Source organism: Polypterus senegalus, chromosome 14 (assembly GCF_016835505.1).
Source record: "Polypterus senegalus isolate Bchr_013 chromosome 14, ASM1683550v1, whole genome shotgun sequence".
Lineage (NCBI taxonomy): Eukaryota > Metazoa > Chordata > Cladistia > Polypteriformes > Polypteridae > Polypterus > Polypterus senegalus.
In genome coordinates, this window is record NC_053167.1 from 134,574,869 (window position 1) to 134,593,551 (window position 18,683).

The 18,683-nt window shown below is 42.0% G+C and overlaps 1 protein-coding gene across 1 annotated transcript in view; it reads right to left on the reverse strand.

The window, feature by feature from the left end:
• The window catches only part of c14h1orf210 (chromosome 14 C1orf210 homolog), a 112,206-nt gene that overhangs the window by 15,548 nt on the left and 77,975 nt on the right, over positions 1 to 18,683 (reverse strand). Inside the window, exon 4 of the mRNA XM_039734667.1 lies at positions 12,431 to 12,932. Coding sequence (XP_039590601.1) covers positions 12,431 to 12,932 — 502 coding nt within the window. The remainder of the gene's footprint in view (positions 1 to 12,430; positions 12,933 to 18,683) is intronic.

Consider the following 18,683-nt stretch of genomic DNA (forward strand, 5'->3'; position numbering starts at 1 on the left):
TACACAGACACAGCAGTCAGGCAGGGTCGTAGCCAAGTAGTACTGTGCCCTGCGCATTTATAATGTTCCTTGTTCCTTGTATCACCCACTGATGGCAGGCACTTATAGCATGTCTGCGATCTTTCTGGATTCGCTTTTTATACCGAACTGCTAAAGTGCTGGGAGACTGTGATTGCTTTGGGACGTTTTTCCGCATGTCGTCCCGTTAGGTGGAATCCCACAAGAATTTAGAAACTCACTCACACCAGCCATGATTCTTTTCAAAGGTAAAGTGCAGGTTAATTTGTTTTATGTATTTTTACTTTATCCATCCATCCATTTTCCAACCCGCTGAATCCGAACACAGGGTCACGTGGGTCTGCTGAAGCCAATCCCAGCCAACACAGGGCACAAGGCAGGAATCCAATCCTGGGCAGGGTGCCAACCCACCGCAGGACACACACAAACACACCAAGCACACACTAGGGCCAATTTAGAATCGCCAATCCACCTAACCTGCATGTCTTTGGACTGTGGGAGGAAACCGGAGCACCCGGAGGAAACCCACGAGACACGGGAGAACATGCAAACTCCATGCAGGGAGGACCCAGGAAGTGAACCCGGGTCTCCTAACTGCGAGGCAGCAGCACTACCACTGCACCACCGTACTGCCCATTATTTTTACTTTATATTTTGTATTAATCCTTTTTATATGAATAGTTTTGGGTTGTGGAACGAATCATCTGAGTTTCCATTATTTCTTATGGGGAAATTCACTTTGATATACGAGTGCTTTGTACTGCGAGCACATTTCCGGAACTCGCAAACCGAGGTTCCACTGTATATATATATATATATATAAAATATACTGAAGCTTTCTCCACAACAACACAGACACAGGTTGGTTCTTTGAAATGGGCGTTTATTGCTTGGGCTTGTCTTACTCACACCGTCACACCTCCACGCTGTAAGAACTACATGGTGAGTAATCAGTACAGAACACATTAATGAATACACAGTAACTTGCGTGCACAAAGGATGAAATACAAAAAACTTAGTGCAAACATGAAAGAAAAGATGTTTTACAAGTAAAATACCTAGTTGGCGACTTGTCATGAAAAGAGGTCCTTAAATCACTTTGATTGTCTGTTTTAGCTTCAGACATTTACAGTTTTAATCTTAAATGTGACATGGCAGAGCCTCGTGAGAGACATCCGCCCACCTGCGGTCCATGGGGCAGGTCTTTCTCATGTTTGCCCGATAACTCCTATTACTTTACATACATACTGTGTTATCTTAAAGTCACTTAACAATAACAAACGAATTGTAACATGTAAATTTACTATACACATCACGTTTTCAGTTTAGATATTTTAAAGTTAAACTATATAGTTATGAAGTTATGTAACCCATTATAAATCAATTATCTGCAACATGAACTTTACATTAAATATTGTTCAACAACATTTACATATACAAACAATGTTTATGTAACAATTGTTGTTATATCATACTCAATAACCTGGCAGTCTGTGGATAGAAACTGTCTTTGTACCTACTGGTGCGAGTGCCAATGGTCCTGAGGCAGAAGGAAGGCGTGAGAAAAGCTATGGAGTAGGTTTTGACACTCTCCATCTTGTTTTAGGAAAGCTCATGAATAAAAAAAACTATTTTAAGATACATGACTCATTTTAGCTATATATGTACACTCACCTAAAGGATTATTAGGACCACCATACTAATACGGTGTTTGACCCCCTTTCGCCTTCAGAACTGCCTTAATTCTACGTGGCATTGATTCAACAAGGTGCTGAAAGCATTCTTTAGAAATGTTGGCCCATATTGATAGGATAGCATCTTGCAGTTGATGGAGATTTGTGGGATGCACATCCAGGGCACGAAGCTCCCGTTCCACCACATCCCAAAGATGCTCTATTGGGTTGAGATCTGGTGACTGTGGGGGCCATTTTAGTACAATGAACTCATTGTCATGTTCAAGAAACCAATTTGAAATGATTCGAGCTTTGTGACATGGTGCATTATCCTGCTGGAAGTAGCCATCAGAGGATGGGTACATGGTGGTCATGAAGGGATGGACATGGTCAGAAACAATGCTCAGGTAGCCCGTGGCATTTAAACGATGCCCAATTGGCACTAAGGGGCCTAAAGTGTGCCAAGAAAACATCCCCCACACCATTACACCACCACCACCAGCCTGCACAGTGGTAACAAGGCATGATGGATCCATGTTCTCATTCTGTCTACGGCAAATTCTGACTCTACCATTTGAACGTCTCAACAGAAATCGAGACTCATCAGACCAGGCAACATTTTTCCAGTCTTCAACTGTCCAGTTTTGGTGAGCTCGTGCAAATTGTAGCCTCTTTTTCTTATTTGTAGTGGAGATGAGTGGTACCCAGTGGGGTCTTCTGCTGTTGTAGCCCATCCGCCTCAAGGTTGTGCGTGTTGTGGCTTCACAAATGCTTTGCTGCATACCTCGGTTGTAACGAGTGGTTATTTCAGTCAAAGTTGCTCTTCTATCAGCTTGAATCAGTCGGCCCATTCATTCTCCTCTGACCTCTAGCATCAACAAGGCATTTTCGCCCACAGGACTGGATGTTTTTCCCTTTTCACACCATTCTTTGTAAACCCTAGAAATGGTTGTGCGTGAAAATCCCAGTAACTGAGCAGATTGTGAAATACTCAGACCGGCCCGTCTGGCACCAACAACCATGCCACGCTCAAAATTGCTTAAATCCCCTTTCTTTTCCATTCTGACATTCAGTTTGGAGTTCAGGAGATTGTCTTGACCAGGACCACACCGCTAAATGCATTGAAGCAACTGCCATGTGATTGGTTGATTAGATAATTGCATTAATGAAGAAATGCAGAAATTGAACAGGTGTTCCTAATAATCCTTTAGGTGAGTGTATATTACAGTATATGTACAGTATATATATATATATATTGTGGCCACCAGGGGGTGCACCAGCTCCACAGACCTTACACAGGCAAACATCAGGCACAAGTCCACACAAGGCCTTTATTAAACCGTGGGAAACTCTTTTCTTTTGTACCCCACCAATGCATGATATACAGCACAGTATTAAGCACAACGCAATGTGTTTTTTCTTCTTCTCTTCTCCTTCCTTCTGACTCCACTCCTTCTCAGGCAAGCGTCATCCTCTCCTTCCCAACTCTGGCTCCCAGAATCAAGGCAGGCAGCACCTTTTAAGTTATCCCTGGAAGTGCTTCCAGTGTCCCGAAGGCTTGACCCAGGAGCACTTCTGGGTAAGGCTGGGGCTCCCCAGTCCTCTTAGCAACCCCTAGTGGCACCCACAGCACCCAACAGGGCTGAATCACCAAACTCCAATTCCCATGAATCCCTGTGGGAAACTGTGGTGATGCTGCTACCCGGGGTGCTGCCATCTATCGCTCCAAAGGAGATAATGCTCTGTAGATGTTTTCTCCCCTGGTCCTTCCAATGCGAAGGCATTCAAAACACTTTAATTTCTGCACGCTTTATTTAGTATCCAGGCGCACCGGTGGCACAGTGGTAGTGCTGCTGCCTCGCAGTTAGGAGACCTGGGTTCGCTTCCCGGGTCCTCCCTGCGTGGAGTTTGCATGTTCTCCCTGTGTCTGCGTGGGTTTCCTTCCACAGTCCAAAGACATGCAGGTTAGGTGGACTAGCGATTCTAAATTGTCCATAGTGTGTGCTTGGGGTGTGTGTGCGTGCCCTGCCTGGGGTTTGCTTCCTGTGTTGGCTAGGATTGGCTCCAGCAGACCCCCGTGACCCTGTGTTTGGATTCAGCGGGTTTGATAATGGATGGATAAATTTGCCATTTTTGCTCATTAATTTAAATTCAGTTATCCATAATGACAAAGTGAACACAAGTTTTCAGAAAGTCTTGCAAATTCATAACTAATAAAATACTGAAATCTGTCATTCCTAGAAGTATTCAGACCCTTTGCTGTGGCACTCCAAATTGTGCTCAGGTGTGTCCAGTTTGCTTTAATTCTGCTCGAGATATATATATTAGGGCTGGGGATCAACTAAAAAAATTAACTAAGTAATAGCATAACTGCATGCAATGAATTGCAATTAATCACATCTAACATTAAAACATGCAATCTTAAATTAAATGCATACATTTTCTGTAATCCATTCTAAACCATGAAGTAAATATACACTCAATCGCAAAATTAATGTAGAATTAGCACAAAAGAATTTTTTAAAATGTAATGGCATAGTTTAAACTTAAACAATGACCTTAAACCTGAACTTATAACAAAATACTATTTGAGTAAGTACAACCTGAATTTGAATACCTTCCCCTCCTAAAAGGCAAGTTGAAAAGAAGGCGATAAGAAAACGTTTCTTAATTGTTGCGCCAGGACTACCATAAACCCTCCTTCCTCCCACTCCCCTACACCTATGTCGGTATGTATACATCAAATAAATCAATACCAGTACCACGTACTGACATGTGGCAAGGCATTGTGAAATATGTCATTTGAAACTTTCAAATAAAATCTCATTTCTTAAGATTTTTAAAGGTAATATATAAATCTGGTAATGGATGTGTATGTAATTCTTTAAGTTCACACTGTTTTGTATTATTGTCCTGTAATGTAAAATAAAAAAAAATTACATTAAAATGTTACCCTGATCAAAGCATTGCCTGACGTGATCACGTTTCTGGTTCAGGATGCAACAATATTTTTTAATGTGTTAAACAGGCGACATTCTTCTTCTTTTGGCTGATCCCGTTAGGGGTTGCCACAGTGGATCATCTTGTTCCATATCTTCCTGTCCTCTCCATCTTGCTCTGTCACACCCATCACCTGCATGTCCTCTCTCACCACATCCATAAACTTTCTCTTAGGCCTTCATCTTCTCCTCTTCCCTGGCAGCTCTATCCTTAACACCCTACTCTCATTATACCCCTCATCTCTCCTCTGCACATGTCCAGACCAACGCAATCTCGCCTCTCTGACTTTGTCTCCCAACCGTCCAACCTGAGCTGGCCCTCTAATGTCCTCATTTCTAATCCTATCCATCAACATCACACCTTCATTGTAAGGTGACCTTGAGTGTTAAGAAAGGCGCCTATTAAATCTTCTTCTTCTTTCGGCTGTTCCCATTAAGGGTTGCCACAGCCAATCATCTTCCCATCAGCTGCATGTCCTCTCTCACCACATCCATAAACCTCCTCTTAGGCCTTCCTCTTTTCCTCTTCCCTGACAGCTCTATCCTTAGCACCCTTCTCTCATTATACCCCTCATCTCTCCTCTGCATATGTCCAAACCAACACAATCTCGCCTTTCTGACTTTGTGTCCCCACCGCCCAACCTAAGCTGACCCTTTAATGTCCTCATTTCTAATCCTGTCAATCCTCGTTACACCCAATGCAAATCTTAACATCTTTAACTCTGCCACCTCCAGCTCTGTCTCCTATTTTCTGGGTAGTTGCAACAATTAATGTGTTAATTTTCCCAGACCTAATATATACATATGGTTGGGTGTCAGTGTGGTATAGCGGGTCCACAGCTCCGGTTCTAAGGCCAGTTTTAATAAATAATCACCGCGCTCGTGGCTTAGCGAGGGGGCGTGTTGGTGTGTGGCCGATGCGGTTCCTGAGGAGTTCGTGATGTGGGCGTTTCTCACCTAAGTGCACAGGTGAGAAACGGTCCACATCCGTAATTGTTCCCAGGAGCTGCTGATTGCCGTGACTACCACGTTCCCCTTCATATACAGAAGCACGAGTCGGCTAAAGGAAAGAAGAAATGAAAGAAAGAAACTTAGGTTGCAGGAGAAGGCAGAAAACAGGAAGCAGTGGAGAGAGAGAGAAAGTCGGTGTGGGAGAGCGAGCAAGCGAGTGAGTGCAGGCTGGCGTGCAGCTGAGCAGGGAGCCTGGGTGTTGGGCCAACATCCGGGGAGCAGTCGTAGTGGTCGCTCCCGCTGAGTTTATTTTAAAGAGTGGGAGTGACTGGAAGGCGGATGACTCTCCTCAGAAGGCAGCGGGAGTTGGGACTTTGGGTGTGTATTCCCCAGCGTGGGAACCCCTGGTCGCTGTGGGACCCAAGTTGCTGTCTGGAGGAGCCTACCGGCGCCAGGGGTCGGTGAGGCAATCCGATCAGGTGAAGCAGGTAGAGAGAAGGTCAGCTATAGGTAGGGCGACTCCCCTGTTGAGAAGCTAGGATGGGAGAAGCAGGGTAGCCGCCAGGTTTTTAAAGGATTGCTTCCTGCGTTATTTTAACCTCCTTGTTTTAAGATTTTTTCTAATGGATTTTAACCTCCACTTTTCACTTCTGTTTTTATGGATTATTCATTTATTGATTTTTGAAGCACTGCACTTTATTTAATTTGAACATTGTTTTTGATTATTGTTTTAATAAAAGCACTTTTGCACCGTCCCCTTGCTATGTTGTGCCTCACTGCCTAGCTCATCGGTAACATTACCAACGGTGTAGGGTTCAAGGGCTCCCAGAGGCAAGATGGGAGCGTGGAGTGAACCCGCATCGTCACAGTTTAGGCTTTGACTGATCTTCCACCCTTGGCCATCTCCTTGTATCAGTGTCTGTTGCTGTGCAGCACTAATCAAGCAGAACAATCTGAACCCTTTATACACAGTGACGTGGTCAAGCTTTACAGCTGAGAGGTAGCATTGTCTGAATTTACACAAACATATAATGTTTACTTTGTAGGGATAGCTCAGTGCCACAGTGATTAACATTGATGGGTTTGAATATCTGCACATTTCTCCTCATGACTTTTTTTTCTATTTTCCTCCAGGTAATCCAGCTTTCATGTCCATATGCAAAGGCCTGCATATTAGGTTGATTGCCATTTTAAAATTGGCAGCCTGTGAGTGTGTGCATGGGTGGGCCTTGAGATGAACAGGCATTTTGTCTGGCGTTGGCTCATCTCATGTGCCTGATGATGCCAATGTAGGCTGCAGCTTCCTGCCAACCTCAACTAGATTAAGTGGGTTTAAATATGCTGTGTTGTTTTGTTTGTAACTGGGTAAGGAGTTTGGTAATTCTAGGAGAATTCTAGGAGAGCTACAACCTCCACTGAATCAAGGAAAGCCAGTTAAACAGACATGGACAAATTTGTTAGTACTCCTCCACGAAAAAAAGAAGACCCCATAACTGTCTCTGAAATAATTTGAAACTGATAAAAGTAATTAGCCCCTATCATTGAATTAAAAAAAAAATAGGCTTTGTTTATAATTTTTGATTCAAAAGTATATTTCAAATAATAACACAAATGAAAATGGCACAGACAAAAATGATGGAGCCTTTAACCACATATTTGGTTGCACAACTTTTAGAGTTTGCAGTCTCTGTACACAAGCGATTCCTAGAGCTCTCCATTCTGCACCTGTCCACCATCCCTCGCAAACTGCTCCAGCTGTGTAAGGTTTGAAGGAGGTCTTCTCCAGATGACATGTTTCAGGTCTTTCCATAGATGTTCAGTCATTTTCCAACCCAACTATATCCAACTATATAGTTCCAGTCCAACTATATCCTAAAACATGGTCACGGGGGTCTGCTGGAGCCAAACTCAGCTAGCACAGGGCGCAAGGCAGGAACAAATCCTGGACAGGGTGCCAGCCCATCGCAGGACACACACACACACACACACAACACACACACACACACACATTAGGGACAATTTAGAATCGCCAATCCACCTAACCTGTATGTCTTTGGACTGTGTGAGGAAACCCACGCAGACACGGGGAGAACAAGCAAACTCCACACAGGGAGGAGCCAGAAAGCGAACCCAGGTTGCCTAACTGTAAGACAGCAGCACTACCACTGCGCCACCGTGCCGCTCCCATAGATGTTCAATGGAATTCAAATCAGAGCTCAGAGAAGGTCCAATATTTTGTTCTTAGCCATTCTTGTGGGCTTTCAGCTGTGTGTTTTGGCTTATTATCCTGTTTGGGGGTCCATGACCTCTGACTGAAACAGACCTTTCTGACACTGGGCAGTGTGTTTCACTCCAGAATGTCTTGAGATTTCATTGTTCCCTGCACTGACTCGAGGCACACAGTGTCTGCCAGACGAAGCAAAGCAATCCCAAAATCCTAAGCAAGCCTCCTCCATATTTAACAGTAAGTCTGGTATTCTTTTCTTTGACATCTTCATTTTTTTCATCTTTGGACACAGAGCTGATGTGACTTGCCAAAAAGCCTCAGTTTTGTCTCATCTGTCCAAAGGACATTCTTCTCCTAGAAGCCCTGTGGCTTGTCAGTGTGCATTTTAGCAAATTCCAGTCTGGCTTTTTTATGTGGCATCACCCTGATTCTTCTTCCATTGAGCCCCCTGTCACTCAAACAGTGACGGATGGTGCGATCAGACACTGATGGACCTTGACCTTGGAGTTCAGCTTATATCTCTTTGAATGTTGTCCTTGGCTTTTAAATCTTCCATTCTCACTCTCCTTCTGCCTTTTCTGTGGTCAATTTTCCTCGTGTGGCCACGTCCAAGAAGGTTAGCTGCAGTCAATGGACCTTAAACTTCTTCTAATGTTTGACACTGTTGTCACAGGAGCATCAAGCTGCTTGGAGATGATGGTCCTCTAGCCTTTGCCTTTGACATGCTTGTCTATCATTTTCTTTCTGATCTCCTCAGACAACTCTCTCTTTTGCTTTCTCTGGTCCATGTTCAGTGTGGGGGACATGATGACACCAAACAGCAGAGGGACGACTTTCTTCATTTAAATCTGCTGAATGACTGATTGGAGATGTGTGTGTGATATGAATTGATGAAAACAGAGAGTTTGAAAAATCACTCAAATCCAATTTTTTAGGATCTTTTTGTTGTTTTGGTGGTGTCCCAGCAAATGTGTCCAGGCCCTTTTAGAATATCCTGGTAGAATAAGCAATACTTGACCTTGTCACACTTGCTTTGCTTTACTTGATGACATCTCAAAGGCATGCAGGTATACTGTAGAGGAGACACCTGACTCTACATGAGACATACAGCACTTCTTCAATGCTATACATTTGTCAGGCAAGTATACTCCCCAGATGGCAATGTGCTGGTCACAGCCAACTGGCAGAAGACCCTAGCAAAGAAAGTGTAAACTGGGGCAATTTATATATCACAACTGACCTGAGAGTTTCTCTGGAATGTCAAGCATCCAGTCCTTGTGCCTGCCTGCAGTTTGCCGTTGGTCTCTCCTATCAGTGTGCGTTGCCATGCAACATACACTTGGGGTGGTAGGAGGGGCAGGCAAAATAAAACTGGCAGCCTGATAAAGACTGAAAATGCAGGAAACGTACTGCTGGAGTGGGTGCCTCTAGTAAAAGCCTTTTCTTTTTTTTTATTAGGGGGTGTATTGCGTGTTAACTTCAAAGCCAAACAGAACGAAATCATATTATGCAATGAATACCTCTAACACAGCATGAAACATAATTTCCTTTCAAATTATTACCTTTTTACTATGATTAATTACTTGCTTTAATGTAAAATAGCTAGTTATATTACGCATATGTAACAATTCCCATGAAAATAAAAATCTGTTTAAATTGTACAATCCCCATATTTTAATTTTTTTACATTACGTTTTATTTATTTGTAGGCGCCTTTCTAAACACTCAAGGACACCGGACAATAGACAAAACACAGATTATAAACAAAAATAAAATACAACAGACAGAGCAATTGTAATCAAAGAGAAAAAGCAGCCTTGAACAAATGAGTTTTAAGTTTAGATTTGAAAAGTGAAAATGATTCAATATTTCTATGCTCAGATGGTAGTGAGTTCCAAAGCTGGGGAGCTGAGCAACTGAATGGTGGTAAGATGAGTGAAGGGGACAGTCAAGTGGATGGAGGAAGAGGATCTGAGGGTGCGGGAGGGAATGGCAACATGGAGGAGGTCGGACAGGTATGGAGGCACGAAGTTGTGGAGAGCCTTAAAAGTTAGCAGGAGAATTTTGAATTGAATTTGGAACTGAACTGGAAGCCAATGAAGCTGCTGCAAAACAGGAGTGATATGGTGAATAGAGGGGGCTCTAGTAATGATGTGGGCAGTGTGGGGTACAGCCCGGACACAGACAGGCAGACATGTTGTTTCACCACACACGTTTATTTACAATACTAATTACTGTACAAGTCGTAAGTGCACGAACCCAGTGCCTCAGCACCAATCACCCCTTTAAGTCCTGGCCGCACAACAATGCCTTTTCAGTCTTCAGACCGCCTCCACTCCTCTCTTCCGAGCTCTGTCCTCTTCCACCCGACTATGCCAGTGTAACAAAGGCGCTATATAGGCGTCTGACCCGACACAGAAGGACACGGAGGCACGTATAAAATGCACAAAGATTTTAGTTTTCTTCACCCGTGGGCGCACGTCTTCCCCATGACCCACAGGCAATACACAGTCCCAAGTACCACACACTGAACCACAACACACTTTTCTTCCTCTACCACCACTCCTCCTCAAGCTTCGTCTCCTTCCTCCCAACTCTGGCTCTTCGAGTGGTGGTGGCTGGGCCCTTTTTTAGCCCACCCGGAAGCATTCCAGGTGATTTACCTCCTGGTCCTGATTGCACTTCCGGGTGGGGCTGAAGACTTGTCCAGCCGGGCTGTTGGAAGCAGGCAGCCCCCCCTAGTGGCAACCCCGGGCCCCAACCATGCTGTGGAGGACTCCATCTCCCATGGAGCCCTGCGGGTGGTTGGGGAATCACCGTCGGACAGGGAGGCTGCCACCAAGCATCCCGGGGGAGGTATTGGACTGCCCATGGCGGCTTCCCCAGAACATAAGGAGCGGGGCGTCCCTGCCGGGCATGGGACCCGGCTGTCCTTCACAGCAGCTGAATTCTGGACCAGCTGAAGCTTATAAAGATATCTGCGAGAAAGACCAAAGAGAAGGGAATTGCAATAATCCAGACGAGAAGTGACAAGGCAATGAACGAGGATAGCAGTGGTGTGGGGAGTGAGGGAGAGGCGAATACGATTAATGTTACGCAGGTGGAAATATGCAGACCGGGAGATGATGTTGATGTGGGACTGAAGGATGACATCCAGACTCTTAACCTGTGGGGTTGGGGAGACAGAGGAATTATCAATAACAAAGGAAAAATTATCAGTTTTGGATAATGTTGATTTTGTACCAATGAGGAGAACCTCAGTTTTGTCACTATTTAATTTAAGAAAGTTTGAAGAAAACCAGGGTTTGATTTCTGCTATGCAATTGATAAGTGAGGAGGGTGGAAAGGAAGCAGTAGGTTTGCCAGTGAGATAGAGCTGGGTGTCATCAGCATAGCAGTGGAAGCTAATGTTATATACTGTATATATTTTTTTTGTTCTTTATTTCACCTTATACAATTTCTTGTATTAGGAATTTGTTAGTTTTCGCATACCCCTTGGGGTCAGAGCACAGGGTCAGCCATTGTACAGTGAGCGCCCCTGGAGCAATTGAAGGTTGAGGGCCTTGCCAAAGGGCCCAGCAGAGTAGGATCTCTTTTGGCAGTGATGGGGTTTCAAACTGGTAACCTTCGGGATACCAGTGCAGATCCTTAGCCTCAGAGAAAAATATCACCAAGGAAAAGGAGCGACAGAACCGCAAAGATGCTATCACGTTTCACAGGCAGGGCGATTGGTGAGCAAAGCAAGCAAGGGGCAAAGCCCCCTAGTTCTAATAAAAAATAAGCAGTTATATATGGATAATGCATAAACTATTTTTTTACTTTTTATTTATGTTCATCCAGATTTTCATTCTGCCTTTCCATTATTGACTAATTAGGGTCTGACGCTGAAGCAGTTGCTGCCTTTCATCATTTACTGTTGTATGCCCGGGTGTCTACTTTGCTTGTTTTAATTGTCACTATTAGGATGCAATGAAGGGAGCAGACAACAGAAAAAAGGAAAAATAAGAGGAAACAGTCTCGCCTGAAGAAGGGTCCTGAGTTGCCTCGAAAGCTTGAATATTGTAATCTTTCTAGTTAGCCAATAAAAGGGGTCATTTTGTTTACCTTTTCACTAGGAAACAACAAAAAAAGAGTTCAGTATTTAAAGCTATAGCAAAAAACTGAAATATTTCTAAATGTCTTACAATGTGAAAATCATACTGCTGTGCTTTTCTGAATGCAGAATAAGACAAGTGAGAAAGAAAAGACCAGCTGACTAAATGAAATTAATTATCATCACTTATTGTGAATCTGGTTGGAACATAAACCTGCAGCCACAGGGGGTCCCTAATTTTGTGAATCTAATAGATTCCGTGTCAAAAATGTGCAATTAGTAAGAAAAAAAAAATGGGAAGAGCTAAATACATCTTCGCTACACTCTATGCATATTAGCCACAGTTGGTTTATAATAATAAAAAAACCTCACAAAATGTCAATGTCTCACAATTCAGGTTAGTGCTGAGTTACCGTAACCTGGTCACACCTTCTCACATACTCAATAACGTATCTGCTTGATCACTCACCTGCTGTCCTCATCAGAATTTGCTCATTTTCCTCGTGTGAACAGTTCCACTTATTGCCTTGAAGCCGAAGGACCTTTACTTTCTCCAGCCATTCCCGAAAGTTGAGATCTGCCCTGGTTAAATCGTTGTTACGCAGATCCAAGACAACTAAACTGTCCAGCTGAAGCAGAGCCTCTGGCAGGGCGCCTTTCAGTTTGTTATTGCTCACGATCAGCATCATCAGGTTGGTCAGGCCTTGGAATGCATCAGGCTCAATCGTCTCCAAGCCACAGCTGCTTAGGTCAAGGAGCTGTAGATTCCTGAGGCCTGACAGTATCCCGCTTTTTAAATGAGGGATGGGATTATTGGAGAGGTTGAGGAGATGCAGGTTTTGAAGGTGCCGCAAGGAGTTTTGTTCTTCTGGGCCCAAAAAATTGATCTTGTTCAGCGACAAATCCAAGATAGTCACATTTTCAGGAAGATCAGGTATTTGTTTCAAATTTTTCATGCTGCAGTTCCATATCTAGATTTAAAAATGTAAATACTGGTAAGCATCATACATTATATATTGATAAAAATGGCACATAAGGCCGTTTCTGTATTCATAAGATATACAGGGGTGGGCAAAAGTAGGCTTACAGTTGTGAGTATGCGAAACAAAGTGTTTATTCTTATATTATTATTTATTTATTCATTATTGTATTATTTATTTGTATTATTTGTCTTCTTCTTATTATTATTATCATCATTATTACTAATAAAGTGTGCTTGAGTGTAGCAAGTAGACTACAAGAAAGTGCAAATAATGAAGGCTGGCAATTTGTGCAGTTATAAGATTGTACCTACAGTAAGTACACTGTGCCATTGTGACATTCTTTTTAGTTAATAAAGCTATTGGAAACATCATGACGTGCATGGCGTTTATCCATTTGAACAAATAAAAACCTACTTTTGCCCACGATTTTATAATATTCTTTGAACTTTTCACCGGCTGTTTTTAAAAGAGAAAAATATACTACACTAGCCAACCCGCGGCGTAGCATACGCCGCATAATTATCAACGTGAACAGTCAACGTGGCTCACAGCTGCATGTGGACTGTAGCACAGACCAAAGCGAGTGAGGATATGTTTGGTGACGTGTTAGGGGCGGGCACATGAGCAAGCAGTGCGCATGCCTCGAGAGTGAGGGTGGACGCGGGAGGAGGGTGAGAGTTGGCGGGCGGGGCTCTGTTGTGCGTTCCCCATGACGCGGGAGGAGGGTGAGAGTGGTGGGCGGGGCTCTGTCGTGCATACCCCATGACGCGGGAGGAGGGTTAGAGTTGGCGGGCGGGGCTCTGTCCCATGGTCGATTATATATTCGTTCCAAAACTCTGGTTGTAAACTGATTTGGTCGTGAACCGAAGTAATTTCCCCCATAGGATTGTATGTAAATACCATACGAACTGTATGTAAATATATATTTTTTTCAAGTTTTTAAGCACAAATATAGTTAATTACACCTCAGAATGCACAGCGTAATAGTAAACTAAATGTAAAAATATTGAATAACACTGAGAAAACCTTGAACAACAGAGAAAACTAACACGGCAATAATTCGCACTATAGTGCTAGGAACCGCTCGCTAAAAACACTTTTTTTTAATGAGTTTTAAGCACAGGGGAAAAAATGAACATTTGAAAAATCCGTAATTTAATAAACAACCAAGAAAAGTAACATTGCCACAATGCACGTGCGCGCCTGTGTGTGTGTCTTTCTTGCGTGCCTTTGTGTGTGTCTCTCGCGCATGCTTGTGTGTCTCTCCCTCGCGCGCCTGTGTGTGTCTCTCTCATGTGGACTGTAGCACAGACGAAAGCGACTGAGGCTGTGTTTGGTGAGTTGTTGCGTGCGGATACATGAGCAGGCAGTGCACATGCCTCGAGAGCGACGGTGGACACAGGAGGAGGGTTAGAGTTGGCGGGTGGGGCTCTGTCGTGCGTATCCCATGGTCTTAGAGTTGGCGGGCGTGGCTCTCTGTCTTGCTTGCACTCAGTGACTTGTGTGCCCTTAGTGAATTATATATATAGATAATCAGCTGTTATTTTACTGAAGGCCTTTCATACTGAAGGCACCTACAACAGCAGGACAAAAAAACTGACTTACCTGTACATTTTCCTTTAGGGTGAAACCGAACATGTGTTATAATTCATTTATAACTGAAAATTCCATTAGAGCATATCTCATATAATTAATTGATGATTTTCATGTAGCTGATTCATATTGAACATCGAAGTTCTTCATTTGTCAGAGTACACTGAATATCCATGTGCATAGCGGACTTATTAGTCCTTTAAACTCTGCCACACTTCTGCTACTTTCATTTAAGTGGCCATAACTTCATCATCCTTCACTTAATATTCATGATCTACCCCTCAAAATAAAGCCCCGTAAGAATGTTTATAAGATTAACTTAAAGTAGTTATGTTGTACACGTATGTTAAAGCAGGATATGCTGCAAAATTCAGCATAGTTTTTAACCAAAAAATGCACTTTGAATGTTATTCTTACTTACACAGGTTTTGGAATAAATGTCTGAACACTTAAAATTGTCAGGAATACCTAGAAAAAAACTGTTATAACGTATCTACAAGTCTTGTCTGTCTCGTATATCCCCCATGATAACCACTATAGTTAATTCTTCCCTTACTACAGGCACGGTCCCCCCTCACTAAAAACAGCCTCAATTACTCCATTTCTGAAAAAACCTGGTTTAGACCCAAATATTCTTAACAATTATCGGCCTATTTCAAATGTTTCATCCATCCATCCATTTTCTAACCCGCTGAATCCGAATACAGGGTCACGGGGGTCAGCTGGAGCCAATCCCAGCCAACACAGGGCGCAAGGCAGGAACCAATCCCGGGCAGGGTGCCAACCCACCGCAGCAAATGTTTCATTTATATCCAAAATTCTTGAAAAGATAGTTGCCTCCCAACTCCAGTCCCACCTTTCAAAAAATAACCTTTTTGAACAGTTTCAATCTGGGTTTCGCCCTAAACACAGCACAGAAACTGCCCTAATGAAAATCACAATCCAGGCAGCTGACATGGGACTTTTATCAATTCTTGTGCTTCTTGACCTTAGCTCTGCATTTAAAACCATATCTCACCAGATACTTTTGAAACGTCTAGCTAGTCTTGGAGTCTCTGGCCTTGTCCTCCAGTGGTTTTCTTCCTACCTCACTGATAGGAAGCTATTTGTTCAAATAAAGGGCTTTAAATCTGAGAACGCAGTCGTTACTCCAGGAGTTCAGCAGGGTTCTGTTTTGGGGCCGCTTCTTTTTCTCATTTATATCTTCCCAATAGGTAATATCTTCTGGCACCATGGTATTAAGTTTCATTGCTATGCTGATGACACACAGCTATATCTATCCACTAAGTCCACTTCTGTTTTCCCTCCAGATGCCCTTATGGCATGTCTCCAAGACATAAAGACATGGATGACTCACAATTTCCTCCAACTAAACAGCAATAAAACAGAGGTGCTCCTCATTGGCTCTAAATCTACACTTGCTAAGGTTAAGCGTTCTTCTCTTTTAATTAACAATATTAACACAAATATTTCTTCCCAAGTTAAGAGCCTGGGTGTTATTCTTGACAGTACTCTCTTTTTCTTCCCATATAAGTACCATTTCTCGGACTGCCTTCTAACATCTCCGAAACATTTCTAGACTTCGTCCTGTTCTTACCCAGCACAATACTGAAGTATCGGTTAATGCCCGAGTCACCTCACGTATAGATTATTGTAACGCTATTCTATCTGGCATCCCACAAAAACGTATTCATCGCTTACAGCTTATTCAAAATTCTGCTGCCAGGATAATAACCTGTTCTAAACCCACTGAATATATTACACCTACTCTCTCTCAACTTCACTGGCTCCCTGTTCACTACAGAATACAATTCAAAATACCGCTCTGAACATTTAAAGCTCTGCACAACCTCACTGATCTCCTCCAGATTTACACTCCCTCTTGCTTACTCAGATCTTCATCTGCAGCTCTACTTCCTGTACCACACGTCAAACTCAGTGCTATGGGAGCTCGAGCGTCTCTCCTGGTGCTCCTCAACTCTGGAATTCTCTTCCCTCTCATATTCGTCAGCTTGCTTTAATAACAGTTTAGAACTACCCTCAAAACTTTTCTTTTCAAGCTGGCATATCAATTGTGAATTCTACACTGTTACTGCCTGTCATATTTGTTTGTTCACTAATTATTGCTTTGTGATTTATCATTTTCTTGTTTTTATTTTGTTAATTGTTGTTTAACTCTATTGTAAGGTGACCTTGAGTGATAAGAAAGGCGCCTATTAAATAAAATGCATTATTATTATTATTATTATTATTATTATTATTATTATTATTATTAATATATCTAGTTTTACTGTTTTGAAGAAGGACACGTGTTCTCCACTTTTACTGTTTCCAAGTAACTATCCATTGTACGTATATCTGTTATTGAAATCCCATGGCCACCATATCATTCTGAAGGACACATCTTACTGTCAGAATATATAAAGTTGATATACTGTGCATTCTGATTGCAATACCAATAGTAGCAAGAATCAAAAACGTCTTTATGTTTAAACTTTAAACAAAAAAAAGAAATCTGAAATATAGAAAGTGGAATGGGGCGTTACTTAAAAACTATAACACTCCTCTCTTTTAGTAATAGTCTGTCTGGCATTAAATCAGGATGTTAAAGAAAGTCAGAGGTGAGAAGGTGTTGCTGTGATGAGGACAAATAAAGTTCTGTCTATCCATCTATCAGTCATATATTGCCATTCTATCTATCTATCTATCTATCTATCTATCTATCTATCTATCTATCTATCTATCTATCTATCTATCTATCTATCTATCTATCTATCATATATTACCAAACTCTGTACAAATTCAATGTAAGTTAATTCAGTTTAGTGGCAACCTGCAGCTGCCATGTAACACCAAAATAAAGGCTAGATATTATATAGTGCCTTTGAATCTATCTATCTATCTATCTATCTATCTATCTATCTATCTATCTATCTATCTATCTATCTATCTATCTATCTATCTATCTATCTATCTATCTATCTATCTATCTATCTATCTATCTATCTATCAATCTTCAGCTGTATAGCGCCCAGACTCTGGAATGACCTACCGAAATTAATCACATCAGCTGACTCCATGAATTCTTTTAAAAAAACAACTCAAATCTCATCTGTTCAGGAAAGCTTTTAGCTTTTACCCTTCTCTCAGTTTACCTCTCTGTCAAGATGCTCATGTAACCTGTGTGTGTGTGTGTTAGACCATCAATTATGTTGTCTGTTAGGCTTTTCATCTCTGAATTCTCTGTCGTAATCTTCTTTATTGATTTATTTGGTTTGTACAATGCTATATACTGTATACCCTGCCGTTCTTTCTTATATTCTGTAAGTGCCTTGAGAATGGGAAAGGCGCTATATAAATAAAATGTATTATTATTATTATTATCTATCTATCTATCTATCTATCTATTATATAGTGCATTTCATATCTATCTATCTATCTATCTATCTATCTATCTATCTATCTATCTATCTATCTATCTATCTATCTATCTATCTATCTATCTATCTATCTATCCTACAATGCGTGTTCCTAGCTGCTCATTCCATCACGGTGCACTAAAAGGCACCACTGGGTTCTATGTCTCTCTGACTTTATAATGTCACCCCTAGTTGTGTCCATCTTCACCCTTTGGTCATTCGATCAGTTAGTCTTTATATTATAGAGCTATTCTCACAAATGCACACCAGAACAAGGTGTTATAGAAAACTGAACAAGAAGAAAAATAAGAACACAAGAACATACAATACATTCGAAATTAAAGGAAATGTTGACTGTAGAGTAGCTAGAATGGTGTTATGCTATTTTTCCCTGATATAACAAAGTTCCTTGTTGTCAGTAAAGTATGACAGACATGTGCTTCTTTGAGAATTTGGCACAAACACCTGAAATTGAACATTTTAAACTTTGTGGCATATTCAAAGTGCCCTGTATCATGCACCCAAACAAGTAGCATTATTGTCTTTAGGTCACCATTTTCATTTACACAAAAGACACCCTTAATTTAAAGAGCCTATTTTTCCCCTTCCGATCAGCTATACAGCCACTTCAGGAACTACGCACAATTATTTTTAGATGTGTGGCTTTGAGATGGGCTGGCCGCAAATGTGACAACTCAAATGGCATATACAGTAGTCTCTTTCTTCC